We start from the raw sequence: 25,418 nt of genomic DNA, 5'->3' as shown, positions 1-25,418 counted from the left end.
ATACCAAGGGTACTGAGAATAATAAGAAAACGAGGAGTAAGAACAATACTCGTGGTTCCGGATTGGCCAAGACGAGCGTGGTACCCGGAACTTCAAGAGATGATTTCAGAGGACCCATGGCCTCTGCCGCTCAGACAGGATCTGCTACAGCAGGGGCCCTGTCTGTTCCAAGACTTACCGCGGCTGCGTTTGACGGCAGGGCGGTTGAACGCCGGATCCTGAAGGAAAAGGGCATTCCGGAGGAAGTCATTCCTACGCTGATTAAAGCCAGGAAAGATGTAACTGCAAAGCATTATCACCGCATATGGCGGATGTATGTTGCTTGGTGTGAGGCCAAAAAGGCCCCAACAGAGGAATTTCAACTGGGTCGATTTCTGCATTTCCTACAAGCAGGAGTGACTATGGGCCTGAAATTAGGCTCCATTAAGGTACAGATCTCGGCTCTGTCGATTTTCTTCCAGAAAGAACTAGCTTCACTACCTGAAGTTCAGACGTTTGTTAAGGGAGTGCGGCATATTCAGCCCCCTTTTGTGCCTCCAGTGGCACCTTGGGATCTCAACGTGGTGTTGAGTTTCTTAAAATCACATTGGTTTGAGCCACTTAAAACCGTGGATCTAAAATATCTCACGTGGAAAGTGGTCATGTTATTGGCCTTGGCTTCAGCCAGGCGTGTGTCAGAATTGGCGGCTTTGTCATGTAAAAGCCCTTATCTGATGTTCCATATGGATAGGGCAGAATTGAGGACTCGTCCCCAGTTTCTCCCTAGGGTGGTATCAGCTTTTCACTTGAACCAACCTATTGTGGTGCCTGCGGCTACTAGGGACTTGGAGGATTCCAAGTTGCTGGACGTAGTCAAGGCCTTGAAAATTTATGTTTCCAGGACGGCTAGAGTCAGGAAAACTGACTCGCTATTTATCCTGTATGCACCCAACAAGCTGGGTGCTCCTGCTTCTAAGCAGACTATTGCTCGCTGGATTTGTAGCACAATTCAGCTGGCGCATTCTGCAGCTGGACTGCCGCATCCTAAATCAGTAAAAGCCCATTCCATAAGGAAGGTGGGCTCATCTTGGGCGGCTGCCCGAGGGGTCTCGGCTTTACAACTTTGCCGAGCTGCTACTTGGTCAGGGGCAAACACGTTTGCAAAATTCTAAAAATTTGATACCCTGGCTGAGGAGGACCTTGAGTTCTCTCATTCGGTGCTGCAGAGTCATCCGCACTCTCCCGCCCGTTTGGGAGCTTTGGTATAATCCCCATGGTCCTTTCGGAGTTCCCAGCATCCACTAGGACGTCAGAGAAAATAAGATTTTACTCACCGGTAAATCTATTTCTCGTAGTCCGTAGTGGATGCTGGGCGCCCGTCCCAAGTGCGGATTGTCTGCAATACTTGTACATAGTTATTGTTAACTAAAGGGTTATTGTTGAGCCATCTGTTGAGAGGCTCAGTTGTTTTCATACTGTAAAACTTGGTATGGTATCACGAGTTATACGGTGTGATTGGTGTGGCTGGTAAGAGTCTTACCCGGGATTCAAAATCCTTCCTTATTATGTCAGCTCGTCCGGGCACAGTGTCCTAACTGAGGCTTGGAGGAGGGTCATGGTGGGAGGAGCCAGTGCACACCAGGTGACCTAAAAGCTTTCTTTAGTTGTGCCCAGTCTCCTGCGGAGCCGCTATTCCCCATGGTCCTTTCGGAGTTCCCAGCATCCACTACGGACTACGAGAAATAGATTTACCGGTGAGTAAAATCTTATTTTTGCCCTTTTATTGTTATTTATATAAGTGTGAAGCTTTTCTGATCATTTGCACCCTGCAATCGGTGTACCACATACGCACATCACTCCCTATACAAAAGGGTGAAGGATTTAGTGCCAAAGGCAAGTGTCAGTTTTTCCAGTTTTGCACTATCTGGGGAGTTCGATAGGGGAACCCCAGCACACTTTCCAGGCCAGCTCAAAAGTTCTTATACAGCGCAGAGACCTAACCCCGAACCCATGCTTTGTTGGAATGTTTCAGTAGCGTCTGAGAGAGAGAAAAATAAGTGACTCTTATGTATCCGTGATGTGCGATCTTGCTGATGGAAACAGGAATATTCTGATTTCTGGGGATTTATTGCTGTAGAGTCTACAGAGATTTTTACAATCTTCAATTAGATGCTCCATTTAAAGCTGGGGAACCAGGGACCACTAATGAATCCAGTGATAAGGGGCCGCGGTATAGACGGAATTAATATGTGCATTTGGTCCACCTTCTTTGTCCATTCTTATGCATGTCTTCTCTACTATGGGGGTCATTCCGAGTTGATCGCTCGCTAGCAGTTTTTAGCAGCCGTGCAAGCGCATTGTCGCCGCCCACTGGGGAGTGTATTTTCACTTTGCAGAAGTGCTAACGCCTGTGCAGCAGAGCGCCTGCAAACACATTGTGCAAAACAAGACCGGCCCTGTAGTTACTCTTCGTGTGCATTGATTCTAACGAAGGAGGGAAGGCTTTTGGCGTCACACGCCCAGCCACGCCTGCGTCTTTTCTGCCACACCTGCGTTTTTCTAAGCACTCCCTGAAAACGGTCAGTTGACACCCAGAAACGCCCACTTTCTGTCAATCTCCTTGCGTTCGGCTGTATTGTCGCTAGAACCAGTGCAAAACCACAATGGACTTTGTACCCGTACAACGAGCGTGCGCATTGCGGTGCATGCGCAGATTAGCCGTTTTTTTCACTGATCGCTACGCAGCGAACAACGGCAGCTAGCGATCAACTCGGAATGACCCCCAAAGTATCAAGACTTTCACATACTCTGGCCAAATTATTATGACTACCAGGTGACTTTACGCAAAGCAGCATTCCGCAGGTAATGCTGACATAGGACGTCTGACTCTCTGTATAAGAACAGGACGGTATACAGAGACTAGTAAAGTGTATGACTCATGAGACAATGGGTGTGGGCGACAGGGCGTCTGTAAAGCAGTCCCAGCTAATGGGTTGTATGAGAGGTGACGCTGATGTATACATCAGAGGTGTAAGCTGTTTTCTGTAAGTACAAGTCTTGACGTTACTCCTGGTGCAGGTAGAATACAGAGCAGTGGAGGATTACAGCGGGGCCTGCTGTCCTCTAACCAAAGGCATCCGAACCTTCTTCACCACTCCTTGCACCGAGGAGCCACGAATGCAGCTGCAGAAAGGGGATCTTGTATTGGCTACCAGAGGCCTGAAGTAAGTGTGCCCGCTCTGTGTGCTGCCACTAGCTGCCGCGGCGGGAGCATGCCGCTTGCTGGGCAGGAGTGCAGCAGCTTGTGAGTGACGTGTAATCCTGTCTTCTCAGGCACTGGATGTACGGAGACAGAATCTTTGAAGGTGAACGTCCAGAGGGTGAGAACGTGGATTCTTTTTTAACACTAAAATAAAGTGAATGACTTTCTTGTATTAAAGTGAGGACAGCTGGGGGTGACAGGACTGGGCAATATGGAGCTGGGCACTGTGGCGGGGTAGAAATGTGTTAGTGGGCATGCAAATTGCCAAGATGAAACCATGAGGGCTTTATTGTAGAGGGCACTGGAGTGGGGCATGGGGGCTGCTCGGGCACCAGAGTGGGCCGTGGTGGCACTGAGTGGCCCGAAGTGGGGCACTATGGCAGGGACTGGCCCAGAGCGTGGCAATATGGCAGAAAGGGACCCTGAGCTGGGCACGGTGGCTGCTAGGGCCCTGGAACGGGGCACTCTGGGGTGTGTTATAAAAGATCTATAGTTATTAGATAGACAGTCAATAGGGTGACAGGTAAAAGGTAGACAGTACAAAATGTCAAAAGGGTTGACATGTAAATGGTCGACACAAGTGGTTTTTTGTTTTTATGGGGGGTTTTGTGCCATTTTGTATGTGTCTCCAATTAGTGGTAACGTAGACCCTCGCATGCCGATTCACTCGCAGTGCTTCAGGCAAGGAGCCCCGCTGCACTAGGAACAGGTTACTATTCCCAGCTGTAGTCCACATGGATGGTAAACCAAGCAACAGTTTAAAAATAATGTGGAAAGCACAAAAAAACTTGTCAACCTTTTGACCCTGTCGATCATGTGGTGGCAAACTTTTGAATGTCTATTTAGACAGTGTCTATCAATAGTCTGGAACTTGGCGGGGAGGGGACCGGAGTTGGTGGACCGGAGTGGGGGCACTGTGTCGGGGAGGGGACCGGAGTGGGGGCACTGTGTCGGGGAGGGGACCGGAGTGGGGGCACTGTGTCGGGGAGGGGACCGGAGTGGGGGCACTGTGTCGGGGAGGGGACCGGAGTGGGGGCACTGTGTCGGGGAGGGGACCGGAATGAGTGGACCGGAGTGGGGGCACTGTGGCAGGGAGGGGACCGGAGTGGGGGCACTGTGGCAGGGAGGGGACCGGAGTGGGGGCACTGTGGCAGGGAGGGGACCGGAGTGGGGGCACTGTGGCAGGGAGGGGGCCGGAGTGGGGGCACTGTGGCAGGGAGGGGGCCGGAATGAGTGGATCGAGTGGGGGCACTGTGTCGGGGAGGGGACCGGAGTGGGGGCACTGTGTCGGGGAGGGGACCGGAGTGGGGGCACTGTGTCGGGAAGGGGACCGGAGCGGGGGCACTGTGTCGGGGAGGGGACCGGAGTGGGGGCACTGTGTCGGGTAGGGGACCGGAATGAGTGGACCGGAGTGGGGGCACTGTGGCAGGGAGGGGACCGGAGTGGGGGCACTGTGGCAGGGAGGGGACCGGAGTGGGGGCACTGTGGCAGGGAGGGGGCCGGAATGAGTGGATCGAGTGGTGGCACTGTGTCGGAGGGGGCCGGAGTGGGGGCACTGTGTCAGGGAGGGGGCCGGAGTGGGGGCACTGTGTCAGAGAGGGGGCCGGAGTGGAAGCACTGTGTCAGGGAGGGGGCCGGAGTGGGGGCACTGTGTCAGGGAGGGGGCCGGAGTGGGGGCACTGTGTCAGGGAGGGGGCCGGAGTGGGGTACTGTGGCAGGGAGGGGGCCGGAGTGGGGGCACTGTGGCAGGGAGGGGGCCGGAGTGGGGGCACTGTGTCAGGGAGGGGGCCAGAGTGGGGGCACTGTGTCAGGGAGGGGGCCGGAGTGGGGGCACTGGGTCAGGGAGGAGGTCGGAGTGGGGGCACTGTGGCAGGGAGGGTGCCAGAGTGGGGGCACTGTGGCAGGGAGGGGACCGGAGTAGGGGTACTGTCAGGGAGGGGACCAGAGTCAGTGTACCGGAGTGGGGGGCACTGTGTCGGGGAGGGGACCTGAGTGGGGGGCACTGTGTCGGGGAGGGGACCGGAGTGGGGGCACTGTGTCGGGGAGGGGACCGGAGTGGGGGCACTGTGTCGGGGAGGGGACCGGAGTGGGGGCACTGTGTCGGGGAGGGGACCGGAGTGGGGGCACTGTGTCGGGGAGGGGACCGGAGTGGGGGCACTGTGTCGGGGAGGGGACCGGAGTGGGGGCACTGTGTCGGGGAGGGGACCGGAGTGGGGGCACTGTGTCGGGGAGGGGACCGGAGTGGGGGCACTGTGTCGGGGAGGGGATCGGAATGATTGGACCAGAGTGGGGGCACTGTGGCAGGGAGGGGACCGGAGTGGGGGCACTGTGGCGGGGAGGGGGCCGGAGTGGGGGCACTGTGGCGGGGAGGGGGCCGGAGTGGGGGCACTGTGGCGGGGAGGGGGCCGGAGTGGGGGCACTGTGTCGGGGAGGGGGCCGGAGTGGGGGCACTGTGTCGGGGAGGGGGCCGGAGTGGGGGCACTGTGTCGGGGAGGGGGCCGGAGTGGGGGCACTGTGTCGGGGAGGGGGCCGGAGTGGGGGCACTGTGTCGGGGAGGGGGCCGGAGTGGGGGCACTGTGTCGGGGAGGGGGCCGGAGTGGGGGCACTGTGTCGGGGAGGGGGCCGGAGTGGGGGCACTGTGTCGGGGAGGGGGCCGGAGTGGGGGCACTGTGTCGGGGAGGGGGCCGGAGTGGGGGCACTGTGTCGGGGAGGGGGCCGGAGTGGGGGCACTGTGTCGGGGAGGGGGCCGGAGTGGGGGCACTGTGTCGGGGAGGGGGCCGGAGTGGGGGCACTGTGTCGGGGAGGGGGCCGGAGTGGGGGCACTGTGTCGGGGAGGGGGCCGGAGTGGGGGCACTGTGTCGGGGAGGGGGCCGGAGTGGGGGCACTGTGTCGGGGAGGGGGCCGGAGTGGGGGCACTGTGTCGGGGAGGGGGCCGGAGTGGGGGCACTGTGTCGGGGAGGGGGCCGGAGTGGGGGCACTGTGTCGGGGAGGGGGCCGGAGTGGGGGCACTGTGTCGGGGAGGGGGCCGGAGTGGGGGCACTGTGTCGGGGAGGGGGCCGGAGTGGGGGCACTGTGTCGGGGAGGGGGCCGGAGTGGGGGCACTGTGTCGGGGAGGGGGCCGGAGTGGGGGCACTGTGTCGGGGAGGGGGCCGGAGTGGGGGCACTGTGTCGGGGAGGGGGCCGGAGTGGGGGCACTGTGTCGGGGAGGGGGCCGGAGTGGGGGCACTGTGTCGGGGAGGGGGCCGGAGTGGGGGCACTGTGTCGGGGAGGGGGCCGGAGTGGGGGCACTGTGTCGGGGAGGGGGCCGGAGTGGGGGCACTGTGTCGGGGAGGGGGCCGGAGTGGGGGCACTGTGTCGGGGAGGGGGCCGGAGTGGGGGCACTGTGTCGGGGAGGGGGCCGGAGTGGGGGCACTGTGTCGGGGAGGGGGCCGGAGTGGGGGCACTGTGTCGGGGAGGGGGCCGGAGTGGGGGCACTGTGTCGGGGAGGGGGCCGGAGTGGGGGCACTGTGTCGGGGAGGGGGCCGGAGTGGGGGCACTGTGTCGGGGAGGGGGCCGGAATGAGTGGATCGGAGTGGGGGCACTGGGTCAGGGAGGGGGCCGGAGTGGGGGCACTGGGTCAGGGAGGGGGCCGGAGTGGGGGAACTGTGGTAGGGAGGGGGCCGGAGTGGGGGCACTGTGGTAGGGAGGGCACTGTGGCAGGGAGGGTGCCAGAGTGGGGGCACTGTGGCAGGGAGGGGGCCGGAGTTGGGTGCACTGTGGCGGGGAGGGGACCGGAGTGGGGTCACTGTGGCAGGGAGGGGGCCGGAATGAGTGGATCGGAGTGGGGGCACTGTGTCAGGGAGGGGGCCGGAGTGGGGGCACTGTGTCAGGGAGGGGGCCGGAGTGGGGGCACTGTGTCAGGGAGGGGGTCGGAGTGGGGGCACTGTGGCAGGGAGGGGGCCGGAGTGGGGGCACTGTGGCAGGGAGGGGGCCGGAGTGGGGGCACTGTGTCGGGGAGGGGGCCGGAGTGGGGGCACTGTGGCAGGGAGGGGAAGGAGAGGTGTCCTGTGCCAGGGACTGTGTGATGTAGGGGGGCTGTAGCTTGAAGCCTGAGCTAAAGACATGAATAACCAGGTTATTTAAGGGATTCTGGCTACTTTATCATAATCTATTTTTTGCTTTCACCTTTCCCCAGATGGAGTCAGCATAAGGGGCTGGTTCCCCAGAAGATGTGTGGTGAAACATGTGTCTGACGCAGGGGCTGACCAGTCAGATGACGAGAAGAAGACCAGATAGCGCCCGGTACATTTTCCCCTTATGCCATGGTGTCACTACCCTTTTACAGATAATACAGGGGTGCTACCGAATTGCCACTAGCTGCAGTCTCAGACCCATCTCTGGAAGTCACCTACCTCTTCCACAACCATTCCGTGTCTTCAGGCCATCCGGCTGAGCATGTCCATTCAGCCACGTCACGTCGGCCAGGGGCTCATCCTCCCACACGCTGGAGCTTTGTGTCTTTCACACGTTAGAAGCAATCTGTATCACCGTTTTATTTCGTGGCGGTGATATTCACTGCTCGGGAACCCTCAGGACGTGCGCGGAACATGCAATTTCCAGCCAAGACGTAGACACACTCTCATGTACACTTGCCAAGATTTGACAAACGTCCATCATGTAGCTTTCTATTTGTTCTGTAAACTCTCTCAAAGATCAGATGTGATTCTGATAATGCTGCAGACTCCTCACTTTTAATACAGGATTTTTGTAAGCTGTCTGTGTACTGTGTACTTGCTGATAATCGTAGAATACAGTGTATTAGATGTACGAAGTGTCGCCAAACACCGGGGGCGAGATGTAATGCCATGCCTTGTAAGTGATTGCCCGTTTAAAAAAAAGTCTGATATCGGACAACGTCCTCACCTTCAGGGATCTTGGATCCTATTACATCTCGCCCCAGCAGCCCAAATGTTTCCGGGTTGGCCTCTACTAATGGGGCTCTTTTGATGTATGTCACAGAGAACTCAATATACAAAATACCACTTGAAAAATGCCCCTACAGGTTTTCACCCTTCACAAGGCTTTACTTTATGGGTTTGTACAAGCCCTCTTTCATTTTTATTCAATACAATCTTTTCTTTCTTTTTTTTTCTTTTTTTCTAGCCTCCTTTCTGTGCCTTTCAGCAAAGTCTTTATAATTTGATGTACACTCAGTTGTCGCCCAGTGGACCCTAAGTAAGGCCCATTTTTTTTTTGTACAGAGAGAATCAGCCAAGATCTGTGCTGCTCAGAACGTCTAGACAGAAACATAGATACATATGTTCGCCTCAGCGCATTTGCGGTTTCCTGATGCGGCCACGTTCAGACCTGCATGTGACACAGAATCAGGCCCAGCTGGTAATCGGGTAAACCGCTTTCCATACTGCGGTCATTCATCTTCCTCAAGTTACACTCTCTGGGGGGGGGGGAATTCAATTACCAGTATCTGTCTACCGAATACATGTCGACCTATCATCCAGATACCAGAGAAAACATAACCCCAAAATTGTAAACTGGATACATTTCCCAGATCAGTCACACCAGTGATAGCTGCAGATATGTATTATATTTGCACATTTCCAATAACCTACTTTTATGGCAGTGGCTTCCACAGCTTTACTGCTCTTACTGTAAAGAAAGCTTCCTGTGATCAAGATGGGTTCACCTCTCTGTGGAAATTTAAATGGTCTTCAGACAAATCTCTGTATTAGATTTATTTCTGCAGAGTGGTACATTGGTTTCCACAGGGGTGTAGAGATGGATCTTGATCCAGTCACCAACAGGCTAAAGCTTTAGACTGTCCCAGGATGCATTGCAGGAGCCTCCTCTATAACCCCACCTCCAGGCACTGTGAGCTCTGTTTCAAGTTGGTGCCTGCAGAGGCAGGTCACTTAACAGGGGGGCTGCACTGGGCAGCCATGAAAAAGCTTTTAGAAGACTCCCAAGAGCTGCAGCACTTCATATATCAGTGTGACATACTGTGCTGCTGCTCCATTGCCTCCCCAGCGGCGTCGCATACTCCCGCTGGCTCTGTTCCCGGGTACTTGCAGCGGAGACGCTCCGGCTCTAGGCACACGGTGGCAGGCGCTCTCCTGGTTCGCGTGGCTACTACTGCAGGAAGGCGGTAAGAGGGTCCCCCAGGCCGGACCCGCCATTAAATCGCGTTCTGGTCGCAGTCTAAGGAGACGGACTGCGACGCTGGCGTGGACACTGTAACAGAGCAGGGACCCCATGATATCGACCAGGGCATAGGAGTACAGTTCGGATATATAAATATCCACTTTATTAAGACTCCATAGTGAGGACCAGCATAGGGGAGAAGGCGCTTGACCTGTAGCCCCTCCCCCAGCCATCTACTGCTGGTGTTCTCGCCCTGGAGCTGCCTCACACACTCCCTGACTGAGACGCTAGGTGCCATCTTCTATGATTAGCTGCGACTGGTCTCCGGGACTGCAGGGCAGGGTCTCCTCTGTAAATCCGCCTGTACATCAGCGCCATGATTTTACAGACACTTAAGTATTCTACATGTCAATAATAAGACAGCGCTAGTTAAGAACAAGTGTACCTGTGCCAGAATATATTGTACGAGTATTCCGATATATACATCCGGTATTGTCCCTATGGTAAATCCGCCTCGGGTGGATAATTTGTCTACCCAGTTGCAGCAATTGGATCAATCTTTGGTTAGACATAAACTCCGCGTCACTCTGGTGTAAAGGGGTCATCTAAGCGGGCCACTTCCTCCTCACAATCCACTAATCTCTCGCAAGATTCTGATGAGGATGGGGAGTATACTGACCCGTCAGACACTGACACAGCTGCTTCTGATGAGGAATCTACAACTCAAGTTGATGTCCCCGACCTAGTGGTTGCTATTAAGCAAATTCTACAAATAGATGATGATGTGGATCCCACTACTGTGTCTAAGAAACCTGATAAGTTTAAACGTCAGAAGGTAACTAAAACATTATTACCGCATTCTGACCATCTAGTAGACATACGTCAAGAACCCTGATCTTCGCCAGGAAAGAAATTCTCCCTATCTAAAAAGATGGTAGCTCGTTATCATCTCCCTTCTGAGTCGTGTAACAAGTGGGAAAATTCACCGCCGGTAGATTCACATGTCACCCGTCTCGTGGTGTCATCCACTCTGCCTGTCACTACTGTCACCTCACTGAAGGAACCGACAGATAAGCGTGTGGAGGGATGCCTGAAGTCTATTAATCGCTTACAGGTGCTGTACATAGACCCACTATAGCAGCCTCCTGTGCTGCAAAAGGATTTGAAGCATGGGTTCAGGCATTAGAGGAAGAGCTGCCTCAGGATATAGCAGACAATACCTGTCTCATATTACCATGCCACCTATTACATTCAGGAGGCATCCTCTGAGGCAGGTGTGTTGACGGCCATGGCATCAACTATGTCCATCCTGACTCGCCGTATTCTGTGATTGAGGTCGTGGACGGTGGACCTGGACTCGAAAAATACCTTGGAGGTACCTGTACTCCCTTTTAAGGGAGACATCCTATTTGGGGACGATCTCAATAAGATTGTGACTGACTTAGCAGCTGCTAAGACTTAATTTCTCCCGAATACTAATCCTTCTGCACAGAAGGCAAAAGGTACCACTTTTCGCTCCTTTCGGCCTCAAGGGAAAGCAAAAGGTCAGCATTCCAGAGACAATCTCGTGCTCCAAAAACATCTAAGCCCAAGGCAAAACAATCCTGGGCTGCCCGTCGGCCTGCTTTTAAACACGACAAGCCTGCTGCATGATGGGGCGGGCCTCCCCCTGGGAGACCCCAGGGTGGGAGGCCCACTTCTGCGATTCACCCAGGTCTGGTTAAAGACCACTTCAGACGCATGGGTGCGAGAAGTTGTCTCTCACTGGTACGCAGTCTCTTTCAAGAGACGTCCCCCTCGCCAGTTCTGCGCAACGGTTATTCCTTCAGATCCGTTGAAGGCGCAAGCTCTACAACTGGTTGTGCGTTCCCTCCTGGATAACAACTGACAGTGAACTTCCTACAAGCCCACGGGTGGCTCATCAACTGTGAGAAGTCCTCGCTGGTCCCTGCTCGGAGCATGGTGCACCTGGGGGCACTGCTGGACACACACAGTCAATGGCTGTTTCTGTCTCCCGAGAAGGACCTGAAGCTTCAGGACAGGATCAGAAACTTCCTCTCTCGCCCAAGAGTGTCGATACACTCAGCGATGCAAGTACTAGGCCTCATGTCAGTTTTTGACATGGTAGAGTACACTCAATTTAAATCCTGCCCTCTGCAGAGGTTAATCCTTTCTGAGTGGGACAGCCTGCCTCCATCGGATCAGGTCTCACATGATCTCCTTGACTTAGGAGGTTCGTCTGTCGCTGACCTGGTAGCTACAGGACCAGCAATTGAGCAGGGGCTGTCCGTTTTGGATTCCCAACTGGGTCCTACTGACTACGGACGCCAGTCTGAGGGGTTGGGGCGCGGCATTGCAGCAACGCTCTTTCCAGGGTCGGTGGACCAAGGAGGAATCGCTCCTCCCGATAAACATTCTGGAATTGCTGGCAATGTTCAATGCTTTGTCTCTCGCCCTGCCTCTGATACAGAACAGGCCTGTTCAAGTACGGTCAGACAACGCCACCATGGTGGCGTACATAAACCATCAAGGCGGCACTGGAAGCCGCATGGCAATGATGGAAGTGTCAAAAATCCTTAGTTGGGCGGAATGCCATCTGCCAGCAATATCGGCAGTGTTCATTCCGGGAGTCCTCAACTGAGAAGCGGATTTCCTCAGTCGTCAGGACGTGCACGCCGGAGAGTGGAGTCTTCATCAGGAAGTCTTTCAACTCCTAGTGGACAAATGGGGTCTATCAGATGTATACCTGATGACGTCTCGACACAATCACAATGTTCCGGTCTTCGGATCAAGAACCAGGGATCCTCCAGCAGCGTTCGTGGACGCACTGGCAATTCCATGGAACTTTCGGCTGCCCTGTGTGTTCCCTCCAGAGTCACTCCTGCCCCGGGTACTGCGGAAGTTCAAACAAGAAGGAGGAAAACTACTTCTAGTCGCTCCAGCATGGCCCAGACAGCATTGGTTCTCAGACCTACGGGGTCTGTCGATAGAGCGTCCTCTTCTACTTCCTCAGCACCCAGATCTCCTTGTTCAGGGCCTTTGTGTCTACCCAGACCTGCCCAGACTGGCTTTGACGGCGTGGCTCTTGAAGCTTCACTCCTGAGGGCCAAAGGATTCTCCGAGGCGGTTAGCCAAACTATGCTGAAGGCCCGCAAACCGGCTTCTGCGCTGATTTATTATAGGGTCTGGAATTCTTACTTCACCTGGTGTGCTACTAAGAATTACGATGCTTACAAATGCAGTACTTCCAGACTTCTGGCTGTTTAGTAACAAGGCCTCGACTTAGGCCTTCGTCTGGCCTCCCTCAAGGTTCATATCTCTGCCTTGTCGGTTTGGTCTCAGAGAAAACTTGTGTCTATTCCTAACGTTCATACTTTCACTCAGGGTGTTTTACGGATTCAGTCTCTCTATGTCCCTCCTGTGGCTCCATGGGATCTGACTGTTGTTCTGAAAGCCCTGCAAGAGTCTCCATTTGAACCTCTTGAGTCAGTGGATCTTAAATGGCTCCCGGTCAAGGTCCTGTTCCTCCTACTGGCTATTGCCTCTGCTAGAAGGGTGTCAGACCTAGGCGCTCTGTCCACCCTTTCTGATATTTCACAGTGACCGGGCAGTTCTTAGAACTCGCCCTGGTTATTTGCCTAAGGTGGTGTCGTCTTTTCACCTTAACCAAGAGATTGTGGTTCTGGCCTTCATCTCTTCTGGTTTGTCATCCAAAGAGCGGTCTTTGGATGTGGTAAGGGATCTCCGTATATATGTGTAGAGGACTGCCTCTATTAGGAGGTCAGATACCCTTTTTTTACTATTTGGTTTTCACAAACATGGCTGGCCTGCGAATAAGCAAACTTTGGCCAGATGGATTAGAATGGTGATTGCACAATCTTATGCGCAGGCTGCACTCCCAGCTCCTGCCGCTATTAAAGCACATTCTATTCGGTCTGTTGGACCTTATTGGGCGGCCCGCCGAGGCGCGTCCACTGAACAATTGTGCAAGGCGGCTACGTGGTCTTCAGTGAACACGTTCATTAGGTTCTATGCCTTTGATACTTCTGCCCCCCAGGATGCTTCCTTTGGACGCCGGGTTCTCATACCAACTACGGTGCGTCCCCTCCGATGAGGAACAGCTTTAGGACATCCCTGATGTTTCCCTGTGGAAACCAATGTATTCCACTGCACAAAAGGAGATTTATGGTAGACTTACCATTGTTAAATCTTTCTGCGAGTACATTGGTTCCACAGGATACCCGCCCTGACGCACCTAGCTTCTATAGGTTTGTATGGCATTAGCCGCTAGTCCCTTCTCCAGTCGTGAGAACGCTGTTCTCTGTGACTAACATCTACCTTCCCTTTTACCTGCTCCTGCATTGGACTGGATAACGAAACTGAGCTCACAGTGCCTGGAGGCGGGGTTATAGAGGAGGCCCCACAATGCATCCTGGGACAGTCTAAAGCTTTAGCCTGTTGGTGCCTGGATCAAGATCCATCTCTACACCCTGATGTTTCCCTGTGGAACCAATGTACCTCGTAGAAAGAGATTTGGCAATGATAAGTCTACCATAAATCTCCTTTTCTGGCCAGTCATTTGACACTGAGCCACCTCTGATCAAAGCCCTCTTTATAGCTGATCCTTTCCATTTCCTGGTGTAGACAAAGCTCTTCCGAAGGTTAATTATATCTGTAGACCCCATCAGACCTGTTTACAACCAGGTGCTGAATAGTTGTTTCTGCTATTCTATTTATTGTGAATTTGGTCAAATTTTTTCCTATTTAAATACCTAATATTTTAACAGACACAACATTATTAAACCGCTACAGTCAGGTCCATAAGTATTGGGACATCGACACAATTCTCATATTTTGGGCTCTATACACCACCACACTGGATTTGAAATGAAACAAACAAGATGTGCTTTAACTGCAGACTTTCCGCTTTAATGTGAGGCTATTTACATCCAAATCAGGTGAACGGTATAGGAATTACAACGGTTTCTATATGTGCCTCCCACTATTTAAGGGATCAAAAGTAATGGGATAATCGACTCAAAAGCTATTTCATGGACACGGAGTTGGCTATTCCCTCGTTATTTCATCATCAATTAAGCAGGTAAAAGGTCTGGAGTAGATTCCAGGTGTGACATTTGCATTTGGAATCTGTTGCTGTCGACTCTCAATATGAGATCCAAAGAGCTAACACTATCAGTGAAGCAAGCCATCATTAGGCTGAAAAATCAAAACAAACCCATCACAGAGATAGCAAAAACATTAGGTGTGGCCAAATCAACTGTTTGGAACATTCTTAAAAAGAAAGAACGCACCAAAACATACCACCTCATCAGTGAAGCATGGTGCTGGTAGTGTCATGGTGTGGGCATGTATGGCTGCCAATGGAACTGGTTTCCTTGTATTTATTGATAATGTGACTGTTGACAAAAGCAGCAGGATGAATTCTGAAGTGTTTCGGGCAATATTATCTGCTCATATTCAGTCAAATGCTTCAGAACTCATTGGACGGCGCTTCACAGTGCAGAAGGACAATGACCCGAAGCATACTGCGAAAGCAAGCAAAGAGTTTTTTAATGCAAATAAGTGGAATGTTATGTAATGGCCAAGTCAATCACCTGACCTGAATCCGACTGAGCATGCATTTCACTTGATGAAGACAAATCTGAAGGGAAAATGCCCCAAGAACAAACAGGAACTGAAGACATTTGCAGTAGAGGCCTGGCAGAGCATCACCAGGGATGAAACCCAGCATCTGGTGATGTCTATGTGTTCCAGACTTCAGGCTGTAATTGACTGCAAAGGATTTGCAACAAAGTATTAAAAAGTGAAAGTTTGATTTAGGATTGTTTAGTTTGTCCCATTACTTTTAGTCCCTTAAAAAGTGGGAGGCACATATAGAAACCGTTGTAATTCCTACACTGTTCACCTGATTTGGATGTAAATACCCTCAAATTAAAGCGGAAAGTCTGCAGTTAAAGCACATCTTGTTTGTTTCATTTCCATTGTGGTGGTGTATAGAACACAAAATATGAGAATTGTGTCTGTCCCAATATTTATGGACCTGACTGTATACAGTAAGAGATGCCAGCTACAAGCCTTTGTGACAGCTGCCATGGCCAAACATTGTGTAGAGGTTGTCATGTAGGGGTTATTACTGTAGGTATTGCTGTGACCAAATTATTGGGAGCAGCTTCCTTTTTATTAAAAAATAAAAAATAAAATGTGTATTACCTATATTGTAATATTACAAAAACGAAGCTGAAATTGTCTCCGTGGTTAAAAAAAAAAAAAACGTAAGTTTGCTTTTTTACGACATGTTCCTGGGATTTGGGTGTGTGTTGCCTTTTCTGATTGGCATAGGTTCCATCATGTGACACGTCCAGTATGAGTCATGTGACACGAGAACTGGGCTTGTTCATTGAGTACCTCATTTCCATGCTGCTCCATTGAAAATAAATTTGTCTTGTTTTTATTAATATGTCTCTATTGCGACCTCTAAAACCAGGTACCATTTTTCATTTTTTTTTAGAGGCCGTATTTTATAATTTTGGAGATGTTGGGACTAGCACAAAAACTGGCATGCAATTTGCAGATAACTAATGAATTGACACCTTCTGTGCTAAGGACAAGTAGAACTTGTCCTTCACATATACCCCAAAAGTGCTAAGGATGAGTCCTACTTGTCCTTAGAATTCATGGGGAAGTGGTGGGATTATAATTCATTCAGGGGAACAAGGAATTGGGGAATATAGTGAATGCTTTTTCTAAATTAGCATAATATTTAAATAGAATCGAAGTTGCCAAATACTCCATTTGGGTAATACATTATTTAACAAAAAGCCTATAATGCTCAGTCACCCTATTATGTTTCCTTTTTGTCTTGTGCTTAAATTACCTGTTTTATAATGTACCATTTTGTTTTTATTTTTGCTGTATATTATCTTATTTTTATTTACTCTTTTTTTTTTTCCTTCCCCCTCCCCCACGTCCACTTTCATCTGAAACTTGTTCTTTTTTACAAATGGTGTTTTGGTCGGACTATTGATAATAAAAGACAGAAAAATAAATGTTTTAGTGATTAGTGTTGTAATATGACCTATTGTATCTGGTATGGTTTAGAGGGCTGATGTCTATATTGCGTCTATTATTTTTCCAACAAATAAGGACATTTTAAGTGGTAAGCACTAGTGGGATTCTGCCACATATACACCTGCAGTCAGGGCCGTAACTAGGTGTGTGGGGAGGGGGCACCGCACATAGCGCTGCAGGGTAGGGGGCGCAGTTGGTGGCACTTGTTACTTTCACTTTGAGCTTCCCCCTTTTTGAAGCCCAGCATTTCCTGACCTCCCCTGTCTCCTACCCCCACCCCTTCTGTCGCTAATAACTATACAACATTCATGAACTCAACTTGAGATTTCTTTGTTATTCAGTCACATTGTCCTTTATTACATTTGAAGATGCTGATATACCCGGGATTTGAGCCCACTGCCTGAGGCATTGCTGTCAGACACCCTAGTCATTGAGCTATCTGCCCTTACATAGAAAGCTAGAGAATTCTAAGCTAGAGAATTCTAACTGTTTGAAGCTTAGCTTGTACTTTATGAAAAAATGATCAGCTTGCAGCTGAGCAGATCTATTTATTGTGTGACTGCAAGAGATTGGATGTGTTGCTGCACACTACATAGATCTGCTCAATTGCAATACTGATTTTTTTTTTTTACAAAGTACCAGTAGCTTCATACAGTGTTCATAGTATTTATGCAGGATCAAATAGCTCAATGAGTAAGGTGTTTGGTTACAGTTCAACAGGTGATCGGTCTGAATTCCGGGTATGGCAGTATATTATAACTGAATATTAATGACAGGGCCGTAACTAGGTGTGTGCAGAAGGTGCATTGCCCACAGCGCACTTGCCCTGTAGGCGCACCTTCTACATACACACTGAGTGGACGCATATCCCTCCCGCTCCCCTGTGCCTGGCACCCACAGCAGCCCCAAGCTCCGACCAGCTGGAGCAGATGATCGCTGTGTAAAGTCATTAGCAGCTCTGGACAGGATATCCCCTTTGTGCTGCTGCGCTCCTGCGGCCCGCCCCCTCTCTGTCTGGGAAGTGTACAGACTCTGCAGAGGAGTCAGTTCTGTACAGGAGCCGGCAACAGCGCAGGAAGAACGTAAACCTCATGTAAGTGCCTACACAGGCACTACACTCTACACTATATTACACTACAGTACACTTCACTACACTATACTACACAACATTGTACTACACTCTAAGGGCAGAGAAGGATGTAAGGGGGAATCTGCCTGCCGTAATGTGTAAAATGGTGACTCTGTCTGCTGTACTGCATATAAGGGGGACTCTGCCTGCCATAATGTGTAAAAGGGGGACCTATCCTGCCGTAATGTGTAAAAGGGGGAATCTGCCTGCCATAATGTGTAAAAGGGGGACTTTGCCAGCCACAATGTGTAAAGGGGGGACCTATCCTGCCGTAATGTTAAAAGGGGGGGACTCTGCCTTCCGGAATGTGTAAAATGGGGACTCTGCCTGCCGTAATATGTGTAAGTGGCACTACTGTGTGGCATATTATGAATTGGTATTATTTTGTGGCCACGCTTCTTCCCCATGAAGCCACACCCCTATATTTTTGGCGCGCGCACTGGCCCTTTTTTAAATATGATGTGGGAGGGGGGACGCCAATGCTGTTTCTTGCACACAGCGCTAAAATGTCTAGTTATGGCACTGCCTGCAGTGCTAAGGATGAGTCCAACTCATCCTTCACAATCATGGGGAAGTGGCAGGATTATAATGCCTAGATCACAGGGCTAACCTCATTTGATACCGCAGGTTATCTTGTCGCCTTGTTGTGTTATTCATATTCTTCCTCTGCATTTAATTCAAGAAACTGCACAAAATATATTTTTTTTACTGCAGATTTTACACTGAGAATGAATGCATAGAATCGACTTCATTGCTGTTTTGGAAATGCCGACGGAAGAACCACAAAGAATTTGTTGCTGGTTATAAAAAAGAAAAAGATACACACATTTCCTATAGTCTTCCATACAATTTCAGTAAAATTGTGAGGAAACTAATGTGTTTTGTTTTTTTTCTGAAAATTCAGCCTTCTAAAATATATAACTTGAGTGGATATTGCCTAAAAAACTTATTGGTGTTGATTTTAAAACGTGAGCAACACAAAAGTGCCAAAATGGGTTCAGCACAGGTGAACACGTGACTTCAGCAGCCAAGGGGTTTCTCTGGTTATAACAAAATGATCCCAAATAGACTCGAGGTTTTCCTTCTGCCTCATGGGAACACTAGGGGATGTCAGGTCAAGAATCCAGGGATGGTATCCAGAGAAGACACGGAAGATTAAGTCCACGGTGTAATGGTTAGCATTACTGCCTCACAGCACTGAGGTCATGGTTTCGATTACCACCATGGCTCTATCTGTGTGGAGTTTGTATATTCTCCCCGTACTTGCGTGGGTTTCCTCCAGGTACTCCGGTTTTCTCCCCACAATCCAAAAATATACTGGTAGGTTAATTGGCTCCCAAGAAAAGTAACCCTAGTGTGAATGTGTCTGTGTGTACATGTGATAGGGAACATAGATTGTAAGCTCCACTGGGGCAGGGACTGATGTAAATGGCTGAATATTCTCTGCAAACCGCTGCGGAATATGTGTGCGCTATATAAATAACTGGTAGTAAATACATGTATCCTGTTTTGAAATCTAAGTTTGCATGTTGTGCTAAAATGAGGCACACAGCCCACACCTCAGTGGCACGTCATCCCATCAGAACATGAAAGGTTTTACACACCCAGAGATGTCTCCACCGCGACATGGAAACGCTGCACGTCACGTGAGGTCTGGCAGAGAATAGCTCAATAAGAGAAAGAGAAACTAATGTGTTATTGGCTGGAAGTTTAGCACTTTCTTCGTTGAACTTTGGGCCTTCTTCTTCAGGTTTGTCAGCAAACCAAAAAAGTTAGCAATTGGGCAAACCCATGTTGGACTGCAGGGGGGACAGATGTAACATGTGCAGAGAGATTTAGATTTGGGTGGGATGTGTCCAAACTAAAATCTAAATTGCAGTGTAAAAATAAAGCAGCCAATATACAGAAACAATATAACCCACCCAAATCTAACTCTCTCTGCATGTGTTACATCTGCCCCACCTGCAGTGCACATGGTTTTTCCCAATTGCTAACTTTTATGGTTTCCTAACAACCCTGAATAACCTCCTTATTGTGTAATTTTTAGGGAAACTGACATAACCCTGATGCTGCTCATTATGAGAGTGACTGTGATACTATGTATTATTATCTATTATTCTGCTGCCGGGCTCTCCTTATTAGTGCAGAGTAGTAATCCTGAGAAGGAACCAGAGTCACCGCAGATTATCTGTCTGGAAGATGAGTGATGATGCTGTATTACCTGCTAGACATTTGTGAGCTGCAGCACCCCTGGATGCCTCGATTAACCCTCCAACACCCTTCCGCTCAGAGTTCAGGGCTCGTTCACACATGTGCTGGGAGAATAGATAAAGGGCGTGGAAACTGACGTGCGCATTAGTGATATGGACAAATTGGTTTTCCATGTTCTATTTTCTTTTTGTGCTGGGACAGTTGGAACATGAAGCACGTTGTGTCCTATAGCACGTCGGGTCATAAAGGTGGGTTCTGCACCACTGGCATTCATTTGTACTGTGACTACTGGGATATTTTGTATGAGCGCCGTTCTGGGTTATTGGTGCGGTCATTGCTCTGTGTAGCTGACAGAGCCCATGCTGATTCGGATTTTGTCTAAAGGGTTCCTGATGCAATTTCAGATGTCGCATACCCCGTGGCACCTGCTTTGTTTGTGCAGGGTCCTCACGATGAAGTCCCAAAAACAAATGCAGTGATTTTTATGCCACGTGATGCCACGCAGAAGGCACTGCGCTGCAGTGGGAGTAGCTTCTACACATCAGCCAAAGGCTCCGTTACAAAGCTCTGCCCTCTTCCCTTCCGTATGTGTATATATGTGTCGGACATTGGGCCTAATTCAGATCTGATCGCTAGCGAGCGATTTCTGCACTGCTGCGATCAGATAGTCGCCGCCTACAGGGGGAGTGTATTTTAGCCGTGCAAGTGTGCGATCGCATGCGTAGCAGAGCTGCAAAAACTGATTACTCAGCTGCTGCGATCAGGCTGCGGTTTTCCAAACACTCCCAGAAAACGGTCAGTTGCCACCCACAAACGCCTTCTTCCTGTCAATCTTCTTGCGATCGCCCGTGCGAACGGATCCGTCGCACAAACCCATCGCTGAGCGGCGATCCGCTTTATACCCGTGTGATGCACCTGCGCATTGCGGTGCATGCGCAGTTTGGACCTGATCGCCCGCTATGCGAAAACGCATTCTTGCGAACAGGTCTGAATTACCCCCAATGACCTGCAGCTAGAACTTATGTACCAGCACCTGAGGCTTATTCCTAGCCTATATATATATTATATTCTCAGTATCATCTAGGGAAATGCGGCAGATCACCCCTCCGCCAGCGTTACTATGCATGCATATGAGTAATAATCTCATTACTACTGTAGTTTATAATCTGGTACAGAAAGTTTCCGTGTCAGCAGAAGTGAGGATGGACTTTACACCCAGACAGAGTGCAGAGATGTATTGATGAGTGCAGATAAATTGTTATCTCTTATTGGGTAACATACATAAACTCAGAGGGCCACATTCCAAGGTGAACGCTAATCACGGTGCGTCCTAGTCTTTTTCTTTGCAGCGGTACTGAGAAATTATGCTAATGCTAAAGACACAGACGCTGGCTGCAACACACCCGCATTTAATTAGCCCACACCCGTTACTTCCCAAGTGACTATCAATTATTCTGCATTGCCCGGCGCTTCCGAACAGGTTTATACCTGAAATTTAAAAGGGTAATGATTTTACCAGCAGAACGTGGCTAATAAAATCATTGCCCCTTTAAATTTCGGGCATAAACATAATCGGAAGTGCCAGGTTTTAGAACTCGACGCTTAGTAAATAAACCTCTAGGACTGCCGTTACGCAGTAAAACAAAAGCGCCCAATTGCGTTGCAGCCACCTGTGAATCGGGCCCAGTGTTGTATAAAGCAGAATCATATGACATTAACGTGAACGCTAAAAATGGAGCAGCTTAAAGTGAATGCAGAGGAAAGACGTATTCTTAAATCCAGCCGCATAGCCCTGATATACTAATTACAGAGATCATGTAATATCCACATGTCAATCCTGTATAGTACAGTAAGGCCAGGTACACATTACAACAATGCGTTCCTGGCCGGTCGATATATCGCAACACGGTATCTTCTCATTGGCCGTTCAGCACGACCAACCAGAAGATATCGTTAATGACCTGCGGGAGCGGGCAGTAGTTGGGTACACCCTTGACAATGTGCCTAATTTGTCGGTCCAAACCTCCGGATCGCCTAGTGTGTACCCATCTTAACAACGTAGAAAGAAAGCGCATCGCATTCCTGTGTTCAGTGAGATTTATTGCTCAGTATATACAACAGTGATCCCTGCTTTGAAGGAGATCATCATGGAAGCTTCCAGTAAATAAAGGTAGATTCGTAGGTCTCTTGTAGGTAAGTTACTGGGCAAGGGTGTTCTTATAGGCCTTTAAATGGAGCATCCTTCTATGCCCTATTGTACTATGCGCACACATTAGGCAGGTTGTTGAGTTGCCCATAGCAACTAGTCCGCTTAGAGCTATCGTTTAACACCGTCTATAAAATTACACAAGCGGATTGGTTGCTCGGGGCAACGCCTCCACTTTCGTGCTGTAGAAGGGTTGCTACAACTTCCCTGTAGTGCGAGGGTCTAGTCACTGGTTACTGCTTATGTTACAATTCCGGTATAAGGATCACTGTATAATGTACATCTACATCGCAATGTCCGTACGGTCAGGATCACAGCCACTGTCTGTCCTGTTTGGCGCTGAGAAGTCAGTAATTGATCCCAAGTACGACAGACTCGTATAGACTTGTCATCTCCGTTCCATCATCTCCATATAGCCAAGGTGGGAAGAGTCTCTCCCGTCTGTCAGTGCCGGTGTAGTGGGGACATGCTCCCCCCTAATCCTGGATCTTTGCGTACATGTCGTCAATTTGGCTCTTGAAGTGTTTGGCGACTTCCGCTCTTTTGGCTTTTAGCGTGGGCGTTAATAAACCGTTTTCAACAGACAGCATTTCGGGGTGAACGTAAAGATCTTTTACCTATAAAAGACACAGTAAAGCCATGAATACGCTATAAGGGGATGCAGTCAGGATCCGGCAGTCGGATTACTGATGCTGGAATCCCGACACTATTTGGAATGCCGACACCGGCATCCCGAATAGGTAGACATTCCAGTGTCGGAATCCCGACAACCGGGATGCCGAACGTCCCCACACCGCGCCGCTGAGGAGGTAAGCCTGGAAAGTGTGTGTGTGTGTGTGGGGGGGGGGGGAGGGGGTAGAGGTTAGATTTAGGCTGCAGGGGCGTGCAGTTAGATTTACGCACTAACGGGGAAGGTTAGGATTAGGCAGCAGGTAAGGAGGGGTAGGGGACAGGGTATAGCACCCCGTACTCACCCCTGTCGGCTTCTGTGCAATCGGGATCCCGACGTCGGTATTTAGAACGTCGGGATCCCACCCACCAGCTTCCCGTACTGATCCCGCTATAAGTGGCCTTCCGCTAAGTGTAACAATAATGTTCCCAGTTTTAACATAGTTTTGGTATCCACAGTTGGGCTTGTACCTAACCAAAATCCCACCGTTCTGCCTACAATCTCTTAGGTTCCCAGGAAGATGATATATATATACTGTATTAGAAGGCATTGATTATAGTAGGCAGAGTGATCTTAGTGTGAGTTTATCGGCTGGTGGAGTAGGTGGAACTAAAACGGACAGACTCCTAATTATAAATCCAATAGAGGGAGGAGAGTAGTTAGAAAGAGAAGGGTAGGTTAAGGGCACAGGCTGTGTAGAGTACGGTAATGCATCCCACCACTCTTCACAAGTATAAAGCTCTTTATGTACACTCTATGCTTGAAGAAAATCCCAAAGGGCAACTCTGCTGGGGTCAAATGTATTAAGCCTGGAGGGTGATAAAGTGGAAGGTGATAACATACCAGCCAATCAGCTCCTAACTGTCAAGTTACAGGCTGGGTTTGAAAAAAATTACAGGAGCTGACTGGCTGGTGCTTTTATCACCTTCTGATTTATCACTTCTCTAGGCTTAATACATATGCCCCTGGTAAGAGCTGTCCCTTTGCAATAGAAGGGTTTAGGACCCGGGAGTCCTTCTGCTCATGCGCTGAGTTCTCCGGGGGTGCTGGGAGCAATCCCACTGGACTGAGGGAGGTTGAAGGCACAGGCTGAGGAGAGTATTAGTGTGAGGGAGGTTGAGAGTACAGGCTGAGGGGAGTGATCATAGTGGGGGGAGGTTCAGGGTACAGGCTGAGGGGAGCGGTTAGAGAGGGGGAGGTTGAAGGCACAGGCCGACGGGAGTGGTTAGGGTGAGGGTACAGACTCAGGGGCTTGGTTAGAGTGTGGGGAGTGGTCAGAGTGGGGGGAGGTTTAGGGTACAGGCTGAGGGGAATGGTCAGAGGGGGGAGGTTAGAGTGGGTGGAGGTTGAGGGCACAGGCTCAAGGGAGTGGTTACAGTGGGGGAGGTTGAGGGCTCGGGAGCGGTTGGACTGAAGGAGGTTGAGGGCACAGGCTGAGGGGAACGGTTAGAGAGGGGGAGGTTTAGGGCAGTGGTTAGGGCACAGGCGATTAGTTAGAGTGAGGGCCCTTGCCAAGTACAGGGACTTAGGTTTGTGGTTTACAAAAAACAAGACTTCCTGTCATGGCGTGAGATTGGGCTCATATATACTGTAAGCAGTGGAGAGTGTACATCCCATTTACAAGGACAGCAAGCAGCTAGACCGATATGATCAGACTACTGCCACACTGATGCAGGTTCTCAGACTCTCAATGTGTCATATCATGGGGTATGGTGGAGGATGAAATAGTGCAGAGGAACATACTGTATCTAAATCTCTTCGCTCACTACATGTGCCCTGTGACTGTGGTTGCCATGGTAGCCACATGACATTGTGGAAACTGTTAAGAATTTTAAATCCTTACCATAGCAAACTAGATCCCGTGTTCCACGTACCTGTTCGAATGACTTGAGGCTGGCTTGTTTTCCTACTTTAATCAAATCCTCTAGAATTGCTTTCTTCACAGCCTGGGGTAAACATATAATATTACATCACGGTCACTTTGCTGGTAATATTACTATATGCCTTACAGATCTGACATAAATAATATAGGGTGTGTATCACATATATAATATCTCATTATTCTTTACAGAAGCGGTCCCAAGCTGGGTGCTGCAGAACACACGTAGGGGTGCCACAGGGTGGTGGCCCAGGACCCAATCAGATTATTTATAGTCAATATGGTAGGCAGAACCGGTCGCTGCCAATCATAACATATATATGGACAAACAGAAGCGCAACCCTATCCTGCACCACAGAAACACCCAAGAATAGCAGGTAAGCACTATTTACTTAATACATTTCTGAATTCCTCAGTACGAAATGTTTGGCCTAGGGGTACCATGTTAAAATACTGATACTCTAGGAGGCGTTGGGTATACAACATCCCCTGTAGGAGGGATGCAGTCAGGTTACCATCAGCGGAATCCCAGTGGATCACGAAGGTAAGTACTGGGGTTGGGGGTGGATTAGGGGTAGGGTTAAAATATTTACTGGGATCCGTCGGGATTTTGATTGTCAGGATCCCACTGTTAACATATTGATCATTTAAATATCAACTGCCGTGATTTTGTATCTAACCCTTTCGGCTTGCCTTGATTTAAGAACGTTTGGGAACCACTATCTGATAGGGAGTCCTTTATGTTTTCAATTTCTAGAGAGCAAATCCAAAAGATATAGATTGGTATGACCTCTATTATATAGCAGGACAATTTTTCAGGTGGAACGCACCACAACGCCGTTCCAAAAGTTTAAC

General features: G+C 50.0%; 2 protein-coding genes across 6 annotated transcripts in view; one reads left to right on the top strand and one right to left on the bottom strand.

Annotated features, from left to right (window-relative positions):
- Positions 1 to 14,253, top strand: part of ZDHHC6 (zinc finger DHHC-type palmitoyltransferase 6) — a 59,405-nt gene extending 45,152 nt beyond the window's left edge. For both annotated transcript variants that reach the window (XM_063962570.1, XM_063962571.1), the window contains exons 9-11: positions 3,058 to 3,203; positions 3,313 to 3,359; positions 7,416 to 14,253. In XM_063962570.1, coding sequence (XP_063818640.1) covers positions 3,058 to 3,203; positions 3,313 to 3,359; positions 7,416 to 7,516 — 294 coding nt within the window. In that variant the 3' untranslated portion in view covers positions 7,517 to 14,253. The remainder of the gene's footprint in view (positions 1 to 3,057; positions 3,204 to 3,312; positions 3,360 to 7,415) is intronic.
- A 7,634-nt stretch (positions 14,254 to 21,887) lies between these two features.
- Positions 21,888 to 25,418, bottom strand: part of ACSL5 (acyl-CoA synthetase long chain family member 5) — a 93,788-nt gene continuing 90,257 nt past the window's right edge. For all 4 annotated transcript variants that reach the window (XM_063962566.1, XM_063962569.1, XM_063962568.1 and 1 more), the window contains exons 20-21: positions 24,559 to 24,630; positions 21,888 to 22,631 (exon numbers count right to left, since the gene is read on the bottom strand). In XM_063962566.1, the coding sequence (XP_063818636.1) occupies positions 22,491 to 22,631; positions 24,559 to 24,630 (213 nt within the window). In that variant the 3' untranslated portion in view covers positions 21,888 to 22,490. The remainder of the gene's footprint in view (positions 22,632 to 24,558; positions 24,631 to 25,418) is intronic.

Source organism: Pseudophryne corroboree, chromosome 3, assembly GCF_028390025.1.
Source record: "Pseudophryne corroboree isolate aPseCor3 chromosome 3, aPseCor3.hap2, whole genome shotgun sequence".
NCBI lineage: Eukaryota > Metazoa > Chordata > Amphibia > Anura > Myobatrachidae > Pseudophryne > Pseudophryne corroboree.
This window is presented reverse-complemented; position numbering and strand designations above follow the sequence as displayed.